Source organism: Balaenoptera musculus, chromosome 10 (genome assembly GCF_009873245.2).
Source record: "Balaenoptera musculus isolate JJ_BM4_2016_0621 chromosome 10, mBalMus1.pri.v3, whole genome shotgun sequence".
Lineage (NCBI taxonomy): Eukaryota > Metazoa > Chordata > Mammalia > Artiodactyla > Balaenopteridae > Balaenoptera > Balaenoptera musculus.
In genome coordinates, this window is record NC_045794.1 from 59059051 (window position 1) to 59079041 (window position 19991).

At 35.6% G+C, this 19991-nt stretch overlaps 1 protein-coding gene across 1 annotated transcript in view; it reads left to right on the plus strand.

Annotated features, from left to right (window-relative positions):
- TRHDE (thyrotropin releasing hormone degrading enzyme) overlaps positions 1–19991 on the plus strand; it is a 404783-nt gene that overhangs the window by 297017 nt on the left and 87775 nt on the right. Inside the window, exons 8-10 of the mRNA XM_036867190.1 lie at positions 10215–10280; positions 10942–11129; positions 16342–16430. Coding sequence (XP_036723085.1) covers positions 10215–10280; positions 10942–11129; positions 16342–16430 — 343 coding nt within the window. The remainder of the gene's footprint in view (positions 1–10214; positions 10281–10941; positions 11130–16341; positions 16431–19991) is intronic.

Genomic DNA, 19991 nt, shown 5'->3' on the forward strand with positions numbered 1-19991 from the left:
GTGAAGTAAGTCAGAAAGAGAAAAACAAATGTATATGAACACATATGTGGAATCTAGAAAAATGGTATAGATGATCTTATTTGCAAAGCAGAAATAGAGACATAGATGTAGAGAACAAATGTATGGATACCAAGGGGGAAGAGGGAGTCCGGAGGAATTGGGAGACTGGGATTGACACATATACACTATTGATACTATGTATAAAATAGACAACTAATGAGAACATACTGTATAGCTCAGGGAACTCTACTTAATGCCCTGTGGGGACCTAAATGGGAAGGAAATCCAAAAAAGAGGGGGTATATGTATATGTATAGCTGATTCATTTTGCTGTACAGTAGAAACTAACACACGTTGCAAAGCAACTATACTCCAATAAAAATTAATCTAAAAAAAAGAGTGGATGGGAAATACCTCAGTAGAGATAGTGTATGTAGGATAAAATTTTTTAAATTTGCTAAGGAAGGAGATCAGAAAAACAGGGTAGGTAGTTAGAGGAGGATAAGGGCTAAGGAAAGTTTCTGTTTTGTTTTTTTAAAGATGGGAGACAGTTGTACTCATTTTAGGCTGGTAGAGAAGGAGTCAGGACAGAAGAGTTTGATAATGTTGCAGAAGAAAAAGACAACTGGGACTTTGGTTCTTGAGACAGTAAAAAGACTGGTCTTTGATAGGAGAGACCCTTCCAGTAAATTTGGAAATTGGAAAATAAAGGAGTTCATTTTCTGATGAATTCTATCTTTTTTTTTTTTTAATTAATTAATTAATTATTTATGCCACACCTTGAGGCTTGTGGGATCTTAGTTCCCTTACCAGGGATCAAACCTGAGGCCACGGCAGTGAAAACGCTGAATCCTAACCACTGGACCGCCAGGGAATTCCAAATTCTATGTTTTTAGTGTTATCTGAGGCAAGGTCAATAGCTGAAAGTGAGGTAATGCTGCCCAGTAGACAGATTTGAAGATTGAGGATTGGGAAGAGTAGGAAGGCACGGCTGCCTGGTTTTATTGAGCGCCTATTTGAGTTTGGTGCTTATGAATTTATAAGAAAGCACAGGGGCTTCCCTGGTGGTGCTGTGGTTAAGAATCCGCCTGCCAATGCAGGGGACACGGGTTCGAGCCCTGGTCCCGGAAGACCCCACATGCTGCGGAGCAACTAAGCCGGTTTGCCACAACTACTGAGCCCCGTGCCACAACTACTGAAGCCCGTGTGCCTAGAGCCCGTGCTCGGCAACAAGAGAAGCCACCGCAATGAGAAGCCCACGCACTGCAGTGAAGGGTAACCCCAGCTCGCTGCAACTAGAGAAAGCCTGTGGGCAGCAACGAAGACCCAACGCAGCCAAAAATAAATAAATAAATAAACACTGTGAACCCGTTTCTATTAAAAAAAAAAAAAGAAAACACAACTGCTCAATTGCATTATTTTTTCCTGTGATGCTCAGCTGTATGGGTACAGGTTTGAAGAAGGCAAATACTTGAATTCATCCAGGAATGGGATATTTGCCAGCTAGTCTAATTGAAAAACAGAGCTGCAAAGGAGATGAGGCTGTTTGTTAGGAATTAAGATAAACTATGAGATAGAAGCTGGATAACCAGGGAAACAAAAGCAGGAAGGATCTGATAGACAAATACCCACCATTAATAATGTTAACAGTAAATAACATATTAGTAAGTGTGTATTATTTTAACACTGAATAGAAGAAATCCCCCATGCTTCTGAGCATATGGGAAATTTAATCTGTCCTTATGGAATTCCCCCTGTGTCATGCCCATTAATAGGAGAATGTTCCAGGGAACTTTATCAGGCTGGAACATACAGCAAAGAACCGTCTGTTCTCATCCACACTGATAGCCAGTCGTATTAGTTTCAGGAAAGAAGAGAGAGAGTGCATGCTGCTTGAATGTTTGGTATGTATCTTGTCCAAGCCTTGCCTTTCTGGTCACCTGAAGATTAGTGTTTTTGCTGCTTTAGTGCTCCCTTAGGTATGGCTATTTTGTGCTGAGGAACCTAACTAGTGCCCCCATTTCATGGGCCCCTCCCCCCATTAGTGGTCTTGTCACCTCAGTAGACCTCTGGGAAAAACAGAGTTCTAGACCTCACGGTCTCTTTCTTTCTCCAGACTTGGATAAGGGAAGGTTTCTAAGCTTTTCTCAAGTCTAAAGAAGCTTTGATCTCAATTTTTTTTCCTTGCAATTTTACTTTTTAAAATAAAAAAAAAAAAAATGTCCTCTGAGCACTTTCCTCCTACAAGTTAGTCCATTTAATTTCCTTGGGCCTCTAGAACATTTTGACTTCTCTTGGAGGTAGGGTTGAAGAAGAAGATGTTGACTCTAGACTTTTTTCCCTTGAGCTTGATCTTAAAATAACTAAAGTTTCTTGGTTTCTTTGTGTGGCAGGCTTTTTTCTTCCTAAGTGCTTTACTTGTTTTATGTCATTTTCTATGCACACTGTTCTCAAGTAAGTGCCGTATTATCTACTTTTTCCAGTTGAAGAAATTAAGGTTTAGAGAAAATAGATATATTACACAAGATCCCATGGCTGGTAAGGATTGGCCTGAATTCTTAGTTTTTCTGAATATGCACACTACCTCTTTCTCAACTGAGTTTCATTTTCTTCTCAGCGAGTCACCAGCACGGGGGGCTGAGTGAGAGAACTCCATGTACATGGCCTGCAGTCAGTGGGTATCTTGATTTACAAAAGGCAGTATATTCTTACCGGCCAGGATATACTTTATCTGTTTTGTGAGCTTGCTGTGGTCCAAACCCTTTACCAGGGCATTCAGAAAAAGCAATTCACAAACTTCAGTTTTACCAATAGATTCATTTTATGTCTCAGTAATATTTCAAGCTAGCAGCAGAAGTGAGAGGTGGGGATATTTTAGTACCCCAGAACACCCCTATAGACTTAACATTCACGCTATTTTGCTGACAGGTGTAGGACCCTGTCAGGTTGTTCTGGGATGGAGTATAAATTCAACAGTGGCAATATTGCGCCTCTGGTGATGCTCTTGCATGTTGGGGCATTGATGGTATGATCTATAATTGCTAAATAAAAGATAGGCGAAAACAGAACTGAAGTGAGAATACGCCATTGTGTGTAATTTCAGGCAAACAGGCAAAAAAATCTTTCATGGGCTAGCAGGTTGTTTTGATTTAAAATTTTCTGGCATATTTCACAGCCCTTCAAGAAAGTATACCGATTTTACAAAATTTACACTCATTAGGTGGAGTAATGGATTTTTAAAACATGTGAAATGCCCTTTTGTTCCTATGGAAATATCTGAATATTCCTATATCTAAGTAAGCAACTTCTGAAAGTAAATTTAAGTTAAACACACATTTAAAAACTCAAAGTCAAAATGGCCTGCAAACAATGATATAACTGACTTTTCAACTATTATCATCGTAGCTATTCAAACAACTTTCCTTCCTAAATTCCACCTCTTTTTTATTGTATCTGGTGGTCAGAAACTGCTGTACCTCAAAATGTTTGGTAATCATTTCTATTTTACTGGATTTCCTCCTTGGAAACTTGTTATAATTTAATAATAAAAACTTAATAATTATTTATTCCTTTTATCCTTGGTTCTTATCTAGTAGAATTAAAATGTAAACATTCTTTTATTTTGCATAATGCTTTTTCAGTACTTGGCTACTCGTTTTTACTTAATTTCATAATCTCCAACCAGTATTCAGGTATTAACAAAAATAATATTTTGATCTATAGCCTAGCTTTCTTGTGTTTTAGTTGGTCATCTGTCACTGTTTTAGTCTTTTACTTCTGTTTCTCAAGGTCAGGGAATGTAGAAACATCCTCTGAAATGCATGGCCAGGCTTTAAATGGGTTTTATCCAACTCTTGTGTGACATTGCTGTGATCTGGCAGCTTTTAATCTGCTTTTGTTGTGTCCATGGATCCCTTTAAGATCACTTTACCCTAATAATGCCCACACTTACAAATATTTAATTTTAGACCTTATAGTTCCCAATTTAAAAGCCTCTGCTCTAGAAGCTTTGTTTAAGACACAAGTTTTGCAGAGTTTTATTTTTTATTCTTGTCACTCTCTGTGCACTCCTCTCTGTGGAACTTTCATATCTTTTTTTCCAACCTTCTTATCTGCCTCTTTTTTTTTAAACTATCCACCTCTTTCCTCCATACCTAATAATATAAAAGCCCAGTTGATCTACTAAGTAGAACTGGGTGTTCTTTGTTTTACATTTTGCATAAGTCCTGAGAGATTGTTTCTATTTTTCTTGCTGAGGAAACCAAGAAAATGTAAGACATCTTTGTTTTGTATCACCCATTAGTGTTGTATCAGTCAGGATTTTGGGTTGCAAGCAACAGAAACAAACTCTGACTAAATTAAGCAAAAAAGGAATTTTTTGGAAGGATGTAGGGCAGTCCTTGGAATCATTGGGAAGTGTGGAGAATCAGGCTTACAAAACAGATAATAGGAACTAAAGGAGACTCAGAAATTAAGAAACCTAGCCAAGGTCATGTCATAGTACTGGCTGGTTCATTTGCTGCCATCAGCATGACTGTATCTGGACCCTCAGTGTCACCATTACAGGGGATGTAATTTCAGTGATTGCTGCTCCTTTGCATTGATCCTGTAGGAGTAACAGTCCTGGGATGAAGTATCCACTTGTGTCCATGTTTTAGCTGACAGGGAGAGTGGAGAGGATTTAGAATTTTGTCCCTTCCATTTCAAGTAAGAGAGCCCTCACTTTAAGATTCCATGATGAGTTATCGCCCTCATATAAAAGTGGTGTTTAAATACCAGAAAGCCAAAAGAATGACAAATGCCCAGTACAAATAGTTTGAGGTACAATTATTCTTGATAGAAAGGAACAATATTTTAAACCCTTGCTTCAAACTTCTTGTCACATAGTCAGAAAAATCAATGCTCGATTTACCTGGCATTTCCCAGACTATTCTTGCGAGTAGAAGGGATCCTGCTTCCCAGTGTCACTGAGGCCTGGACTTGTATCCCTCGTCTCATTGGAGAAAACACTGTGGGTGGTCTACCCATAAGCTAGTCTCCTCTTCTTTCTTATTAACCAAATTTTGATTTTGTTTGCATTCTCATCCTCATCTATATAATCATATACTTCATAGGACTGGGTCCTGACTTGTGCAATCCCCCCCAAAAAATTTTCACTAACAGATTTTGATTAGAGCACATGATAGAATTCGGCTAAATGGGAAACGTGGGGAGTTTGATGTAGGATTTGAGGGAAAGTTTTTCTGATTCTTAAAAAGAGATTCTCAGGAAAAATTTTATATTTTCCTCTGTGCGATGTTACATCTGAATGCATGGGATTGCTACAGCCATCTAGCCCCAAATCTGAGGATAAAACCAAAACTTAAGTAAAGATGGGGCCAAAAGAATTCCATAGGAAAAGAGCTGCGGCTCTATCTTACCTTCTTATAGTAGGAAAGAATAAATCTTGTTATTAAAAAAAGTCATCCCAGGGTGGATTTTTTGTTATTTGCAGCTGAACACATACAAGCCAGTCCATACCTCTTGGATTTTTATCAAACTGTCCCTCCGTGTCCTGAGGAATAAACCATTTATATGGTTGATCCTCTGTTTCAATATGCTGAAGCGCTCGTTAATAGTAGAGCAAGTATTCCATAATTATTTCCACATAAATCTTAAAAGATAATAGTGCTTTACTTCCTCAGCTCACTTTTCACTTTTCCCCTTGTCTTTATTAGTCCCATTGGCTTTTATATATAAAATGTTATGAACCGTGTCACTTGTTAGCAAGGAAAGTTAAACAAAAAACGGTCTCATACCCAAAAGTTTACAGTCTTTTGATGACATCAGAGCCAATTGCACATATCATTGCAAGTTATATATCCGACAAATACTGAAATAATAAATTAAGTATTTAGTGTTTAAATATAACATTTAGGGGGAACATGATAGGTACAAGAAACCTCTCTTTACTGCATTGTCAGCTGTCAACAGAAAGGCATATTGCATAAGGAAAGTCAGAAATCACGCAAATATATTGAGCATCTACTGGGTACCAGGCTGGGCACGTAGATGCTGGTTAAATAGTGGTAAACAGAAATCACAGGGTCCTCACTCTCATGGAGTTTACAGACTATGTGGGCAGTCAAACTAGTAAACAGGCAATTATAACAGTGTGATAATTGCTCTTATATGGTGACGCATGTAAGAATATAAGAGGGGTGCTTAACTCAGAATTAGGAAGGGGGTGGGAATGGGCAAGAAAGGATTCCCGAAGGACATGCAGACTTGAGTCCTGGAGATTGAATTGAATTTAAATGGGCAAAGGGGAAAAGGGTGTGTAGAGAACTGCTTGTGCAGGGAACTAGAAAAGGGAGAAAATATGCATTAGACATCTGCAAGAAAGTTGAAAATGGTTAAGTTGAGGCAGGGGGCCAACAAAGTAATGGATGAGATTGGAGAGGTACAGAGGGACCAGACTCTGAGGGACAACTTTAAGTTACATTGAGGTATGTTTGGACTATATTCTGAAGGCAGCAGGGATTCATATGTATATCTGATGAAAAGTATTCATTCATGACTGCGTGAAAGAGATTAGATTTGAAAGGGACAAAGCAGAAGTAGTAGCAGTCGTAGTCATCTGGGCAAAATACTGTAGAGTGGCTGTCAAACAGCTAAAAGGAAGGGGGAATATTAGGGGGCTATTTAGGATGTGGATCATTACCTGAATGTGGTGGAAAGGGAGAGAAAGGCATCAAAGATGACTCCTTGGTTGAGGTGGATGGAAGGGTCATCCCTGGGGAAGGGCTCCCAAAAGGAGCTGATATAGGGGAGGACAATGAGTTCAGCTTTGAACATGACTCTTAGTCAGCTGTGTGTCGTCTCGTAGATGTTGGATTTAGGTCAGCAGTTGTGTGCACAGATATGGGGTTTGGACATGGGCCGGAGTCTCTGAGTTCCAGTGTTTTGATTTATTAAGTGTTGATGATAACATCTAACTCATAAATGTCATCTTGGGATTGAATGAAATAAAATATAAAGCAACTTAGTGCTAAAAGGGAGGCAAATATTGTTTTCATGTACTATGTTCTTTAATTATTATCGTTAATGATGCTTTTGCTTTTGTTACTCAGTTTTCCAACCTGTAACCTGAAATGATTAATAAGATTATAGCAGCTACTGTCTATTGAATAGACATTACTGTGTTAAGCACTCTTCACTTTTTAACACTGTACAGATATTAAAATCATTTATTTCTCAGAAAAATTCTATGCAGCAGGTACTTTTATTATCCTTATTTTCTAGATGTGAAGACAGGCACAAAGGGTTAAGTGACTTGCCAGAGATCATACAACTAGGGAGTGTTGGAGTATAGATGTGAACAAAGACAGTCAGACTCCCATTCCTGCACTTTATGTATCAGAATATACTTTTGCTTAACATGCTTTTAACTTTTTTTTAAATAAATTTATTTATTTGGCTGCACTGGTTCTTCGTTGCTGAGCGCGGGCTTTCTCTAGTTGCGGTGAGCAGAGACTACTCTTTGTTGTGGTGCGCGGGCTTATTGCGGTGGCTTTTCTTGTTGTGGAGCACGGGCTCTAGGTGCGCAGGCTTTAGTAGTTGTGGCACGCAGGCTCAGTAGTTGTGGCGCACTGGCTTAGTTGCTCCGTGGCATGTGGAATCTTCCCGGACCAGGGCTTGAACCCGTGTCCCCTGCATTGGCAGGAGATTCTTAACCACAGCACCACCAGGGAAGTCCCTGCTTTTAACTTTTAATCAGTTTATATTGTTGGTTATGTTCCTTAAGAATATTCTAGTGGTCATCTTTGTTTTACTCTTTTCAACAACTCTACTGTTTCTGAAATACTTTGTACAGAGAACCCACAATTCTCTTTACAGTGTTAATATTAAATCATTCTTCTACTTTATATTATGTCAAATCTACTGCTGATTGACTTTCATACACATAAATATAAATATAAATTTTCATTTCAGGTTCATAACTCCAGCCATTTCCATATTCAGTGACTTGTAGGTTTGACCAGAACTTAAAATCTTCTTATTCAATCTCATACCAAATACTTGATTCATCTTATCAACTGGTTATTGTATCGAGACTTCCCCAGTTTCAGTCACAGAAACCTTCCTACACAAATCGCATCTCAGTATTTCTAGTTATTCTCAGTAAACTTTTCTCCACCACTGTTGCCCCAGCACCTGGAAAGCTGCCTGGCACACGCAAAGTGCACCATACATTTTGTGGAATGGACAAATAAATAAATGATTGATCATCAAAAAACCACACTCACTATTGTTTTAAGTGGTTTTGTTTTTCTACAAAGACAAAGCAAAATTTCCTCAATTCAAAATATGACTATATTTGTGCAAGAGGAAGGCTAAAATAACTAAGGAAAACATTTGAGTTTTATAACGGAGAAAAGAGGTGACATATGTAGGATTCCAGTAACCCCCGAAAACTGGGGCTGCTGGGAGTCCAAGAAGGCATGTGATCTGCCCTGAATACTGAGGCAGACAAGTTGGAGCGCCTTCCTAAACTTGGATAATTGCCATTTCAGCCTGCTTGAAATGTAAATTTGAACTTTATTCTGAATTGGGGAGGGAACCAAGAGCTCAAGTTGATGATCAGTATTGGGCCAAGTTCAACTCATATCATGAACCGTTGGATTTTTATGATCTGTCTGTGAAGAGAAACCTGTAGTTATGTATTGGACCTTTCAAGGTCTATGTAGTATTCCTTTGTTCCCTCTTTTGGATTATCCTAGCAGCACTATACATAAACAGAACCCAATAATAAATAGTTCTAATGTTAAAACTTTATTATTATAGCATTATTATTATTTATTTAAAATAAAATTTTAATTTATGTTTCATAATTACTATTTTCCCCAAATTTATTCACTGGAGTGCTAAACAAGCATAAAACATAATTCTGACAACTAAATCTGAAATAGCCGATTTAGATCCTGGTCCTTGAGTTCTAATTGGAAATGCCTCATGTGGCATGTTCAAAGCCAAAGTTAGGATTCAGATTGGTCATTCAGGCTTGCATTTTTTCAGTAAAGTTATTCCTAACACCTGATGACGACGATGAATTTGTGGTTGCTAAGTTAGTGTTGAGTACTGCATCTCTAGGAGTCTGATTAAGTGGGAGTTGCCATTTGCTGTGCTGTGAGTTACCGAGAAAGTTGAATCTGTCACAGGTGCTACAATTTGTATTTCAGAAAATTTGCTTCCCCAACTTTAATTATCCCCAAAGTATTCCACTCTACATAAAGTACTGAAAGGAGTCAGCAAAATTTTTTCAGTTTTAGTACTATGATGTAAATTAAGATTTTGTCTACTACCTAGGTATTGTAAAGATAATGGAATTTCAGATGAAGGAGGGGACACTGTTTCATTATATAAAACACTGTTTTCTATTGATTTTTCCACTTTGGATTCAGAAAAAAAAATAATGCCAAGTAGCCATAACTAAATAACACACTCACAGTGACATAAACCACGCTTCTTAGAAGGGAACAGACATGATTCAGATAGAAAGTATGTACGTTAAACTACTAATGATTGAAAATGGGAAATTTGAAGTCTTAAGCTTAAAAATATTAAATAAACTTAGGATTGACCTTTTCTTATTAAATATTAATATGTGTTTCAAACTCATGGAAATATGTATATATCATTTTTGTATTAGGTAGCCTGTCTTTGCAGAGAGACAGGGAACTGCACGAGTTGTGGAGATAGTCATCACCTTTTTGGCAAAACAATCCCTCTTCACATCAGTATATATCGGTCAGGTTGTTTTTTTCCTTTTTCCATAAAACAAGATATTTTTTTCAACACTTCAACATGAAAGCCTGATGAGAAAGTTTCCCCTAAATATTTCATTGCACAGGTAGTTTCTTCAAAATTGCCTGAGTTTGACTTGCTAAATTAGAGGAAGATCTTTGACCCTGGAAATCCATAAGAAGTGATTATGGCTATGAAAATAAATTTTAAGAGATTAGTATTGTTTGATGATTTAATTAAGAAATACGCTATAGTTCAATCTCTTTGGAATATTTTAAAATGAGATTCTTCATCTTTTTTGCACGTCTTTATCTTTGTGTTAAGGCAGTTCCAACAAATGGAAATAGTTAACCGAATTGAGAAATAAATGTGTTTAGTGGAAATTGCTTAGCCTTTGAATTGTAACTACAATTTTATATTCTTTGTAGGATTACTTAACTATTCATAAGTATGGCAATGCAGCCAGAAATGATCTCTGGAATACACTATCAGAGGTAAAGTATAGGAAGCTTGAAAGCCAAAGCCTCTTCTTGAATATTTGAATTGAGTTTATAAAACATTCATAACTTTTATTGACACTGATGGTTTGTTTTTACTTTTTATATTTCCCTTTTCTTGATATTGGTTTCTTGTTTTATATTTGATGTATTATATTATAAGGATTATGAGGTTTAAAATTAATTCAGCTACAATGGTAGTTAAAGATACCTTGCCTACTTTCAAACATGATAATACTTCTGAAATATAATTTTAATAGGGTGTCAGATATTCATGTTTGAGTGAAATATGGATGGTAAAGAATTTTTTCTCTGTTAGTGAATAACAAGTATTTAAGTTTAATACTAGACATACTGGGGATACTTAAAGATGCTGCAAGTAAGTACTTGCTTTAACAATAAAATATATTTTACCTTCCATTAGGTAAAAACTTTAATGTTAATAAAGTTTTTATTTCTATGTATATATATATATATATGCATGAAGCTTAAACTAAGGCAAGAAGATTAATTTTACTAACACATTATATTAGTTTCACCGATTTTAAATGGTTTCATACTTAAGTAAATCATAAAAGTAAATATGAAAATGGTTTAATGTTAATTATGTTTATAGTTTTTATTTATAAAATTAATTTTTACAATTTTGGTTATAAAGGCTTTAAAAAGGAATGGAAAGTATGTAAATATACAAGAAGTAATGGATCAGTGGACACTCCAGATGGGTTATCCTGTTATCACCATCTTGGGAAATACAACAGCAGAAAATAGAATAATAATTACCCAGCAACATTTTATTTATGACATCAGTGCTAAAACTAAAGCACATGAACCTCAAAATAACAGGTACAACTCTGTTGTTTATGTGAAAAAATTGCTTTTGTTTTTTATGTTTCACTTTGCATTTTAACATTTTAAAAATAATTGATAACAGAATTATGAAATGTACTCGAAATATAGTTTTCATTTTTTATTTACATATGGTATTTTCATTTTGAACCCTCTTTTACTCCCATTTCCAGATATTTTAACTATCAAGGTGGCAGCATGCTAAAGTTATTTTGTTTAAGAAGACAGGATTTAAATTATCATGGTCATTTAAAACAATAGTGTGTGATTTTGTTTTTTACTTTTCCCTGTAGATGTTTGTTGAATTAAATTTAAGAAAGTTAAAGTACTTTAAAGTGGATTAAATGGTATTGAGAAAACTGAGATTTGTGGAATAGACAAGAACAGAAACTAACAATCCAGAAAGACTAGTTAAACAATCAAAACCCCACAACCAGACTAAATAGTGTCTGAGCCAGAGGAACTCAAACTAGATCCATTTAAAATGGTCTAAGTATCAATGCCACTTAGTATCAAAATACATTCTCTTCCCCCACTTTTAGTGTTTAAAAACCATTAACACAACATACATAGAATTTGACTTGTTGTTACTTTAACTTTCATTTGAAATTCTTATTTAATTACTGAAAATTCAGCATGTAGTGATTCTTTTCTAGTTCATGTTTTCCCACTCTTTTGTACTTTATTAAAGCTGAGCCAAGGAAAGATAGCAGTTAAATCATTTCATTTTATTTTTTTCTAAGATATCCGGGTAAGAGGTTGGGATCAGGACAGGGAGGGATGGAGGTCAAAATTAATAAATAAAATGAGGTGTTGGGATTAGACTGCTCATGCTGTCTCCCATCTGGAATATTAGGAATCTGATTTTATCATCCATCAGTATCTGGGATATATGAAGCACGCATTAAGCTTTCTTTGTTATCTCTAAGAGGAATGAAAATCATACCTAGGTAAGGTAGCTCCAAGGCAGGGTCCAGGTAGAAGTGACTGAGAAATTCATGAATGTTTTCTGGTGACTAAATTGGGAACCCACTTAAGAAAGTATTGTCTTAAATCTCCTGCTCATTATATACACTGCCCTTCAGCAGACTGCCCTTGTAATCTAACGGTTTGCACCTGTGGAATACAGGGTATTATCCTGCCACGCTGTCAGGATGTGACTCTGTCAACCCTTCACCCAGCCTGGATTCCTCACAGCTGCCAAACACTGCTTCTGGTCAACCACCGCCTGGCCCCAGGTGAAACCTGCTTAGGCATCAACCCTGGCCTTGTCAGGAAGTACATAAAAACTACTTGACTGTGGCAAAGTTAGAGAGACTCAGGCTTTGCCTTTGAGAATAATCATTCTTACACAAGCATCACTGATGCAGAAAAACATAAAGGACATGCAGATGACAGAACAAATTTTGAACAAAAATACTCGGTCAACCTATAATATGAGCCAGATGTATCGGCCGCAAGTCTGACTCTTTAAAGGAAGACTTTCTCCCAGGCTGTATAGGTATATATACCTATACAAAGCTTTTACAGAGCTTTGCTTTTGCTGGAGTTATAAAATCATATGAATGGTTTTGAACGCTGAGAACTTGGCATAGAAAATATTGAGTGAGATAATGCATGGCATTCCATCAGTCTCAAAATTTATTTTATATCTATTTTGAAATAATAAAGTTTGCAGTTGAAATTTTAGTATTCAGTTTTATATTATTGATAATTTAATTCACTATAACATTGTGGTCAAAGCTTCAATACCAATTCTATCTGCCCTTTGTCTGTAACCTTCTTAGATCTTTATCATATACTGCAAATAGTTAATGCAGTAAAACATAGTGCCCATTTATGCCAGGAAACCCATGAATTGTGGATATTTTCTGTGACAGTATAATCAATTCTTTGTCTTCAATTTTGTAGAGGACACTGGAATATCACTACAACATGCCTAGAACATTTTTAATGTATATAGTAATCATATTTTTCATATGTGGTAGCTATATTACAGAATAGAAAGGAAAGATCTTTATATAATAATTGCATAAAGTTAGTTGATATGTGAAAGTAAGTAAAATATTTGCTAGCATTTTGGTATTTGGGAAATTGTGAATTTGTTTAGCTTTTTTTTCTTTATAAAGTTAATACATTGTAATGTTCAGTAATGTCTCCTATACGTATGGAGCTTCTTGGAGTCCTCTGCTACAGAGAATTACGTTTATCTCCTTTTGTTTTGGGTCCGATGATAGCAACCACGGAACCATTTTTCATGGCATCTACATTAATGCTTCACTAATATTGGTACCATTTTTTAAAAAGTTTTTTCACTCCAGCTAAAATAAGCACCTACGCTTTTCTACCTTAACATAATCATTAGAATAAACATTGCTTTATTATAAAAATGTGACCTACGATGAAGAGAGGTAGTCCCAGGGACTGTTAAATAAAAAATATCTTGAGGGTCTTTTGAAGTGCATTGTTTTTGTTTTTTTCTTCTTAAAATGAGATGACTAAAATTCAAGTTAACCTTAAGGGGCGGGGGCACAATTTAATTTCACAGGTTCTTTTTTCTAGTTTCTTTTTTAACATAACTCACTGCAGTTTTGGATTTTTTTACAGCACACCACACAGAGCTTTTCACCCACAATGTTTAGGGTCTTCTAGCCTTTTAAGTTGTAATCATAAAGCAACATAATTGCCATGCTTTCTTTGATCTTAATGAAATTTGTGGGAAGATCAAATATGTGTTGTTTGGAAAGTTAAGGAAAATAACTTGTACAGTATTGATAGTATAGCAATTCAGAAATAATAGAAATTTCAGATGTGCTTGGTGATTTGTAATTTTTACTTTGTCTTTGTGATGATGTATAGATTTTGTGTGTGTGTCTCTGTACATGTATATACATACATATACACACACACACACACACACACACACAGAATAGAGGCCAAAAACATTCTTAGGAAAAATAGAGAGGGTATTTTAAAAGTTTTACAAAATGCCCCAATGTTTGTATCACAATACCTTAAAGTTAACTTCTTTTTTTTGCATCTGAACATTGCTATACAGTACAGTGTCTGCCATTTAGGAAGTTTCTTGTATGTGGAATTGTCTGTAAGCAACAATGCAGGTATTGATATGAACCCCTCTTTCTTGACTTTAGAGACTTTTGCTAAAACTCAAAATCAAAACATCAATTTTTATTGTAATTTCTAGTTTCATTATTTAGAAGGATACAGTTTAAATAAATGTAAAATTATAAGTATGTTTATATTAGGGGCAAATACTATTTCATAAACATTTTATGATCATGCTACAAAAAAGACACATTTATCCTTGAAGAGTTTTAAACATCTTCAATTTTATATATTTCTGGCCCTTTAACTGATATTTATTTGCCTTCAAAATTTAGTTGCCCCAACTCAATATAGACGATCTGTACTAAAAAAATCAATTTCATAAAGTTAATCTCTGTCTTATTATAGACTGATATAGTTCCTTTTATTTTACTTCAATTCAATCTCATTCAATCCATTTCAACAGCAATTTATGGAAGCATTTCATTTCCAGGCTTTTGAAAGATCTATGAACAAAATGAACAAAAATGAGTTCATAGTTTAATTCGAGAATCAGATGCAGAGTCAGGCATTGTTGTCTCTTACCTAATAATTTCAGTTAATCAAAAAGATTCATTATTTTTAGAGAACAGCTATATATATTTATATATAAATTTATTATATAAATTCTCTGTATCTTCCTAACAGTAAATCCATTATTAAATACTTGTAGCATATTCTTGGTATCATGTTATGAGCCTGGGGATATTTGTTAAAAGAGTGTACATGGGTTGGCGTTCACCAATGTCTACCTTACAAACAATACCTGTTCCGCTACAATAGGTTGTTTATTTCCTGACCAATTGCCCGGAGTCCATTCGGTATAGCAGCATGTCTCCACATAGTTGGCACTCAGAAATGTTTGTCTGATTAAGTATAGCATATACTTTTAAATTTTAGAATCTTAAGCATATTAACTTTCTATGTTGGAGACAGCAGTTGGTATAACACTAGGAATTTCTTCCAGTCTTCCATTTGGATTTTTGCTATTACTAAATTCTGATTATTGTGAATGGGAGACGTGAAATGATAAAATAATAATCAAATTCCATATGACAGATTTGGAGATGTCCTCCCCCCATCAAAAGACGTATTCATTCTATTTTTAGTTACATAGCCCCAGACATGTTCCCTGAAAAATTCTCAATTCTCCATTAACTCCCATAGTTACTGAGCTCATAGAGTATTCTTATAGTTTTCAGGTCAGATATATTTTTCTCATACTGCATATTGTTGACTATCCCTGTTGCTAATGGTGCAATGATTGGTTAACATAACCTGGCTATATTTTAGGGGAACAAAATGTAGTCATTGGATTTTATTGTAAGACTATGCAGTTTATCTCCGGTTGCTCATTTGAGGTTAAATTAATATTACTTCATGTACAAGTTTAGGCCTAAATTTTTATCCTATAAAAAGTCATGTTCTAGAAAACGCTTCTCTTTAATAGCTGAGACTCATGACTGATCCCTGCACACTGGTGGTTGATTTCACACATCAATTTGGAAATTCCATTTCAGAAAACAAAGCATTGTGTCCCACGGTGTTCTTTGTATTGATCTGGATTTTAGGGGGATCTGATCAGCTTTGCTTTTTGCCCCTACTTTGCTGAATAACTTTATGTGTGCTGTATTATCCTTTCTATAAAATCTGACAAAGGTGTTTTTTAAGAATAGTTAAACAAGTAAATGAGGAGAATGTTGAAATGTAAATGCATGAAACCACTGGAACGGGCATTAATCTAATGCAGAATCAAGTAGAAAGGAGTTATTTTAAGACTTTACTCAATATATAGTGCAGCTCAGATTTATAGATTTTAGCTACTTTTTATCCCTCATGTAAAATGCAAATCTTTTTTCCCAAGATAAATTGTTTTGTTGGTAGTCCACCTTTTGTGTTGAAATTAAAACTCTTAGAGGCCAAGTCTGCTTAGCAACATTGAATGAGTGAATTCATCTTCTTGGCCTATTCCTTACATTTATGACTGGGGAATTTAAAAAATTCTCCTAAAGAGAATAAGAAAAATCACATAGGAGGTGCATAGGAAATGTTGTTTGTTTGTTATAACCATTTTTATTCTTAAAGTTTCTCTTTTATTTTGCAGTTACCTGTGGCAGATCCCATTAACTATTGTGGTAGGAAATAGAAACCATGTGTCTTCAGAAGCAATTATTTGGGTGTCTAACAAATCAGGTAAAAAATATATTCTCCCTGAGAATTTGGTTTCAGATAATTATTTAGCAACTTAACCTCTTGTATCAGCTGTTATAAAAATGTGAATAAAGACAAATTAGAGAGAGAATATAGAGGAATTACCTCTATAAATTTAAGTATAATATAGTATAGTTTTTACATAGTCTAATTTCAGTCCGCTGATATAATTATTAAATTTATTTGTGTCTCTGATGGTAAAGAGAAAATTTAAATCTAAGTACTTGTAGTACTAATCTTAACTGCTTTAAACTGTACCATTTTATAATCCTGAATGTAATAGAATTACAATCGTAACTCCCAATAGAACAATATGCCGGATACTGAAACACAGGCCACATTTTTTAATTCCATTTTCCAGCTATCTTCTCTTTACCAGACTGGCTCTTTAAAGAATGGGTGAGGCAATATTCTCTGTAGAATTAGATAATTATAGGGCCAGAAGGGAGAGGCTTGCTAGGTCATGAAACCATCCCTTAGGTAGGGTCAACTCTCAAGGAGCAGAGAAAGATGAGATTCTATTCTATTTCTGAATATCTTCAAATAAGATAGTTACCTATTTCAATTCACTGTCAGAAAGCTATTTCTTGAATCCAATCTAAATGCTTCATACTAGAGTGTGAAACAGGTCTCTTTTATTTCTGTTTTCCATTGAATTGAAGAAAAAGCCAATTATCATCTTTTATGTAACATTTCATTTAGATTTAAATGGTCAAGTATGCCCACATTTTGTTTTTCTTACTCTTTTCTCACATTCTGCTACTTTATGTTTTCTTGCTATTTTGTAAGCATAATTTAAACAACCACAAATCTGTTTTTGAAGCAAGGTGAAGTATAAATAAACAGCAAAAATATTGTTTCCTCTCCTCATTCTTGCTCCTATTAGGGAGATGTAAGTGCTTAAAATACATACACACATACATATAAGAAAAAGGTCTCACAGCAGAATCTAATCTGCTTACCAGAAATATAAACACTTGTTTTGCCAGTTGAATTTTTATTCAGATTTTCATGTTGTTGTATTTTTAACACATCACCACATATTATGAAAATATGTGCTTTCATTTATATACATTGTGTGTGAAACATTCATATGTAATGTAGTGATGCATTGAAATGCTTACTTTAAAATGTATTGGTGTTTCTCCTTTCAATTGCTTACTATAATCTATTCTTTTCATTTCTTCAAATTAGTTTTTATACCATGATTCTGAATTCACACTTACTCTATTGTCTTTATACTTCTCTTTATCTTCATGTAGTTGTTTTATTTATCTACATAATTTATTATGAAATGATGAGTGAAAGCAGTGAGCTTCTATCGTAATGATTCAGCTATTAGAATGAAGTCATCGCTCCATAGGATTGCTAGGAACACGAAACAGAACAGTTTTCAGAAATAAAACATTTCTCACTGGAAGGTAGAATGAAAATGGGAACTTAGAAGAGTGCAAAGACACTGATCAAATGTCAGGATCAGCCCCAACTTTCACTTTTAGGCAATGCAGGGATTCAGGGCAAGTCTGATTCTTCTTGAATACTTTTCCCAGGTCCATTTCCTCTATAACTCCCTGGTTATGTCTATGCTGTTATTCATGGTACCCGCTTATTCCACACAGAGTATCTAGAATAGTATCATGGCTTTTCTTTTTTTTTCTTTGTTTTTATTGAAGTTTGGTTGATTTACAACATTATATCAATTTCGGGTGTACAGCATAGTGAAACAGATTATACTCCACTTTAGGTTATTACTATCATGGCTTTTCTTGACCAATGACAACAGGTTGTATTTGAGAGGTTGCTTTTATTTACAGTCTTTTATTATTAATCAGGAATAATAGCAACATGATATTTCAAACCGTATGTTTGCCTAAAACGTCCCCTATGGTAATACATTTAGGTGTTATACCCAGATGCATAGTTTGTGTGGTGTGTAACTCTGGGAGATGATATTTACGTGGACTGTGATATTACTTGCACTCTCCCTCACCCCAAAGTTGTGTAGTGTGCAACCTGCAGAGTGTAATGTGTCATATTTCATTAAATCATAGCAGAGTCTTCTGGTTGATAAACATTATCTTAGTCGAAATGTTAAGGCTTTTGCATGGAATGTTCATACCGAGTAAATGTTTCTTGAAAACTTTATGAATACATAAATCTGGAAGAATTTTCTAAGTGGGACCAAAAAGAAAGGCAACCTTTCTATTTTCCCTGTTTAATCTTGTTCTAAATATATTTAGTTCTGTCTCGAACTCCTTCATTCTGATGACAAAGAGAAAACTGACACCAGACAAGGATTAGGAAAAATAAAAGATTCTTAAATTTGTCTCCTTTTAGATTCCCTTTTTTTCAAAATATAGTCAACTAATAGTAATGAAAAATGTTTCTTCACAGAAACAGTAAAAAAATATTCTGATCAATTCTTATCAACATATATAAAAAATTCCACCTTTTAATTATAACAATCAGATCAATGTTTTTATAATTTTTCATTATCAGTAATATCAATTTGATGTCACATGATACTAAGGTCAAGTCATTGGTGAACAATATAAAGTATGAATTTTATTTGAATCAATAAATGCTCTTGACACTTCAATTTTTTGTGGTGTCAGATGATTATCTAATTCATTCCAAGTTGAGGCACAGATAATTTTAGTCTAAAAATTGTTTTAAAACAAATTTTTAAATTATTGAAAGTAGGTAAAAGGATTTGTCTCTTTTGTTTTTACTATGAAACTGCTGAGAATGCAGACATTCATATATGTAGTAGCCTGCATGTTGACTGGCTATTAATTAAGGTGCAATGGAAGGGAATAAATTTAATGCCAAATGTTAGGAAAAGAGAGGACTTTCAAGATGGCAGAGGAGTAAGACGTGGAGATCACCTTCCTACCCACAAATATATCAGAAATACATCTACATGTGGAACAACTCCTACAGAACACCTACTGAATGCTGGCAGAAGACCTCAGACTTCCCAAAAGGCAAGAAACTCCCCACGTACCTGGGTAGGGCAAAAGAAAAAAGGAAAAACAGAGACAAAAGAATAGGGACAGGACCTGCACCTCGGGCAGGGAGCTGGGAAGGAGGAAATGTTTCCACACACTAGGAAGCCCCTTCACTAGCAGAGACCGGTGTGGGGGGGGGAGCTTCAGAGCCATGGAGGAGAGTGCAGCAATGGGGTGCGGAGGGCAAAGTGGAGAGATTCCCGCACAGAGGATCGGTGCCGACCAGCACTTAACAGCCTGAGAGGCTTGTCTGCTCACCCGCCGGGGCGGGCGGGGGCTGGGAGCTGAGGCTCGGGCTTCGGAGGTCGGATCCCAGGGAGAGGACTGGGGTTGGCGGCGTGAACACAGCCTGAAGGGGCTAGTGCGCCACAGCTAGCCAGGAGGGAGTCCGGGAAAAGGTCTGGAGCTGCCTAAGAGGCAAGAGACCATTGTTTCAGGGTGCGTGAGGAGAGGGGATTCAGAGCACCGCCTAAATGAGCTCCAGAGATGGGTGTGAGCCACGGCTATCAGCACGGACACCAGAAATGGGCAT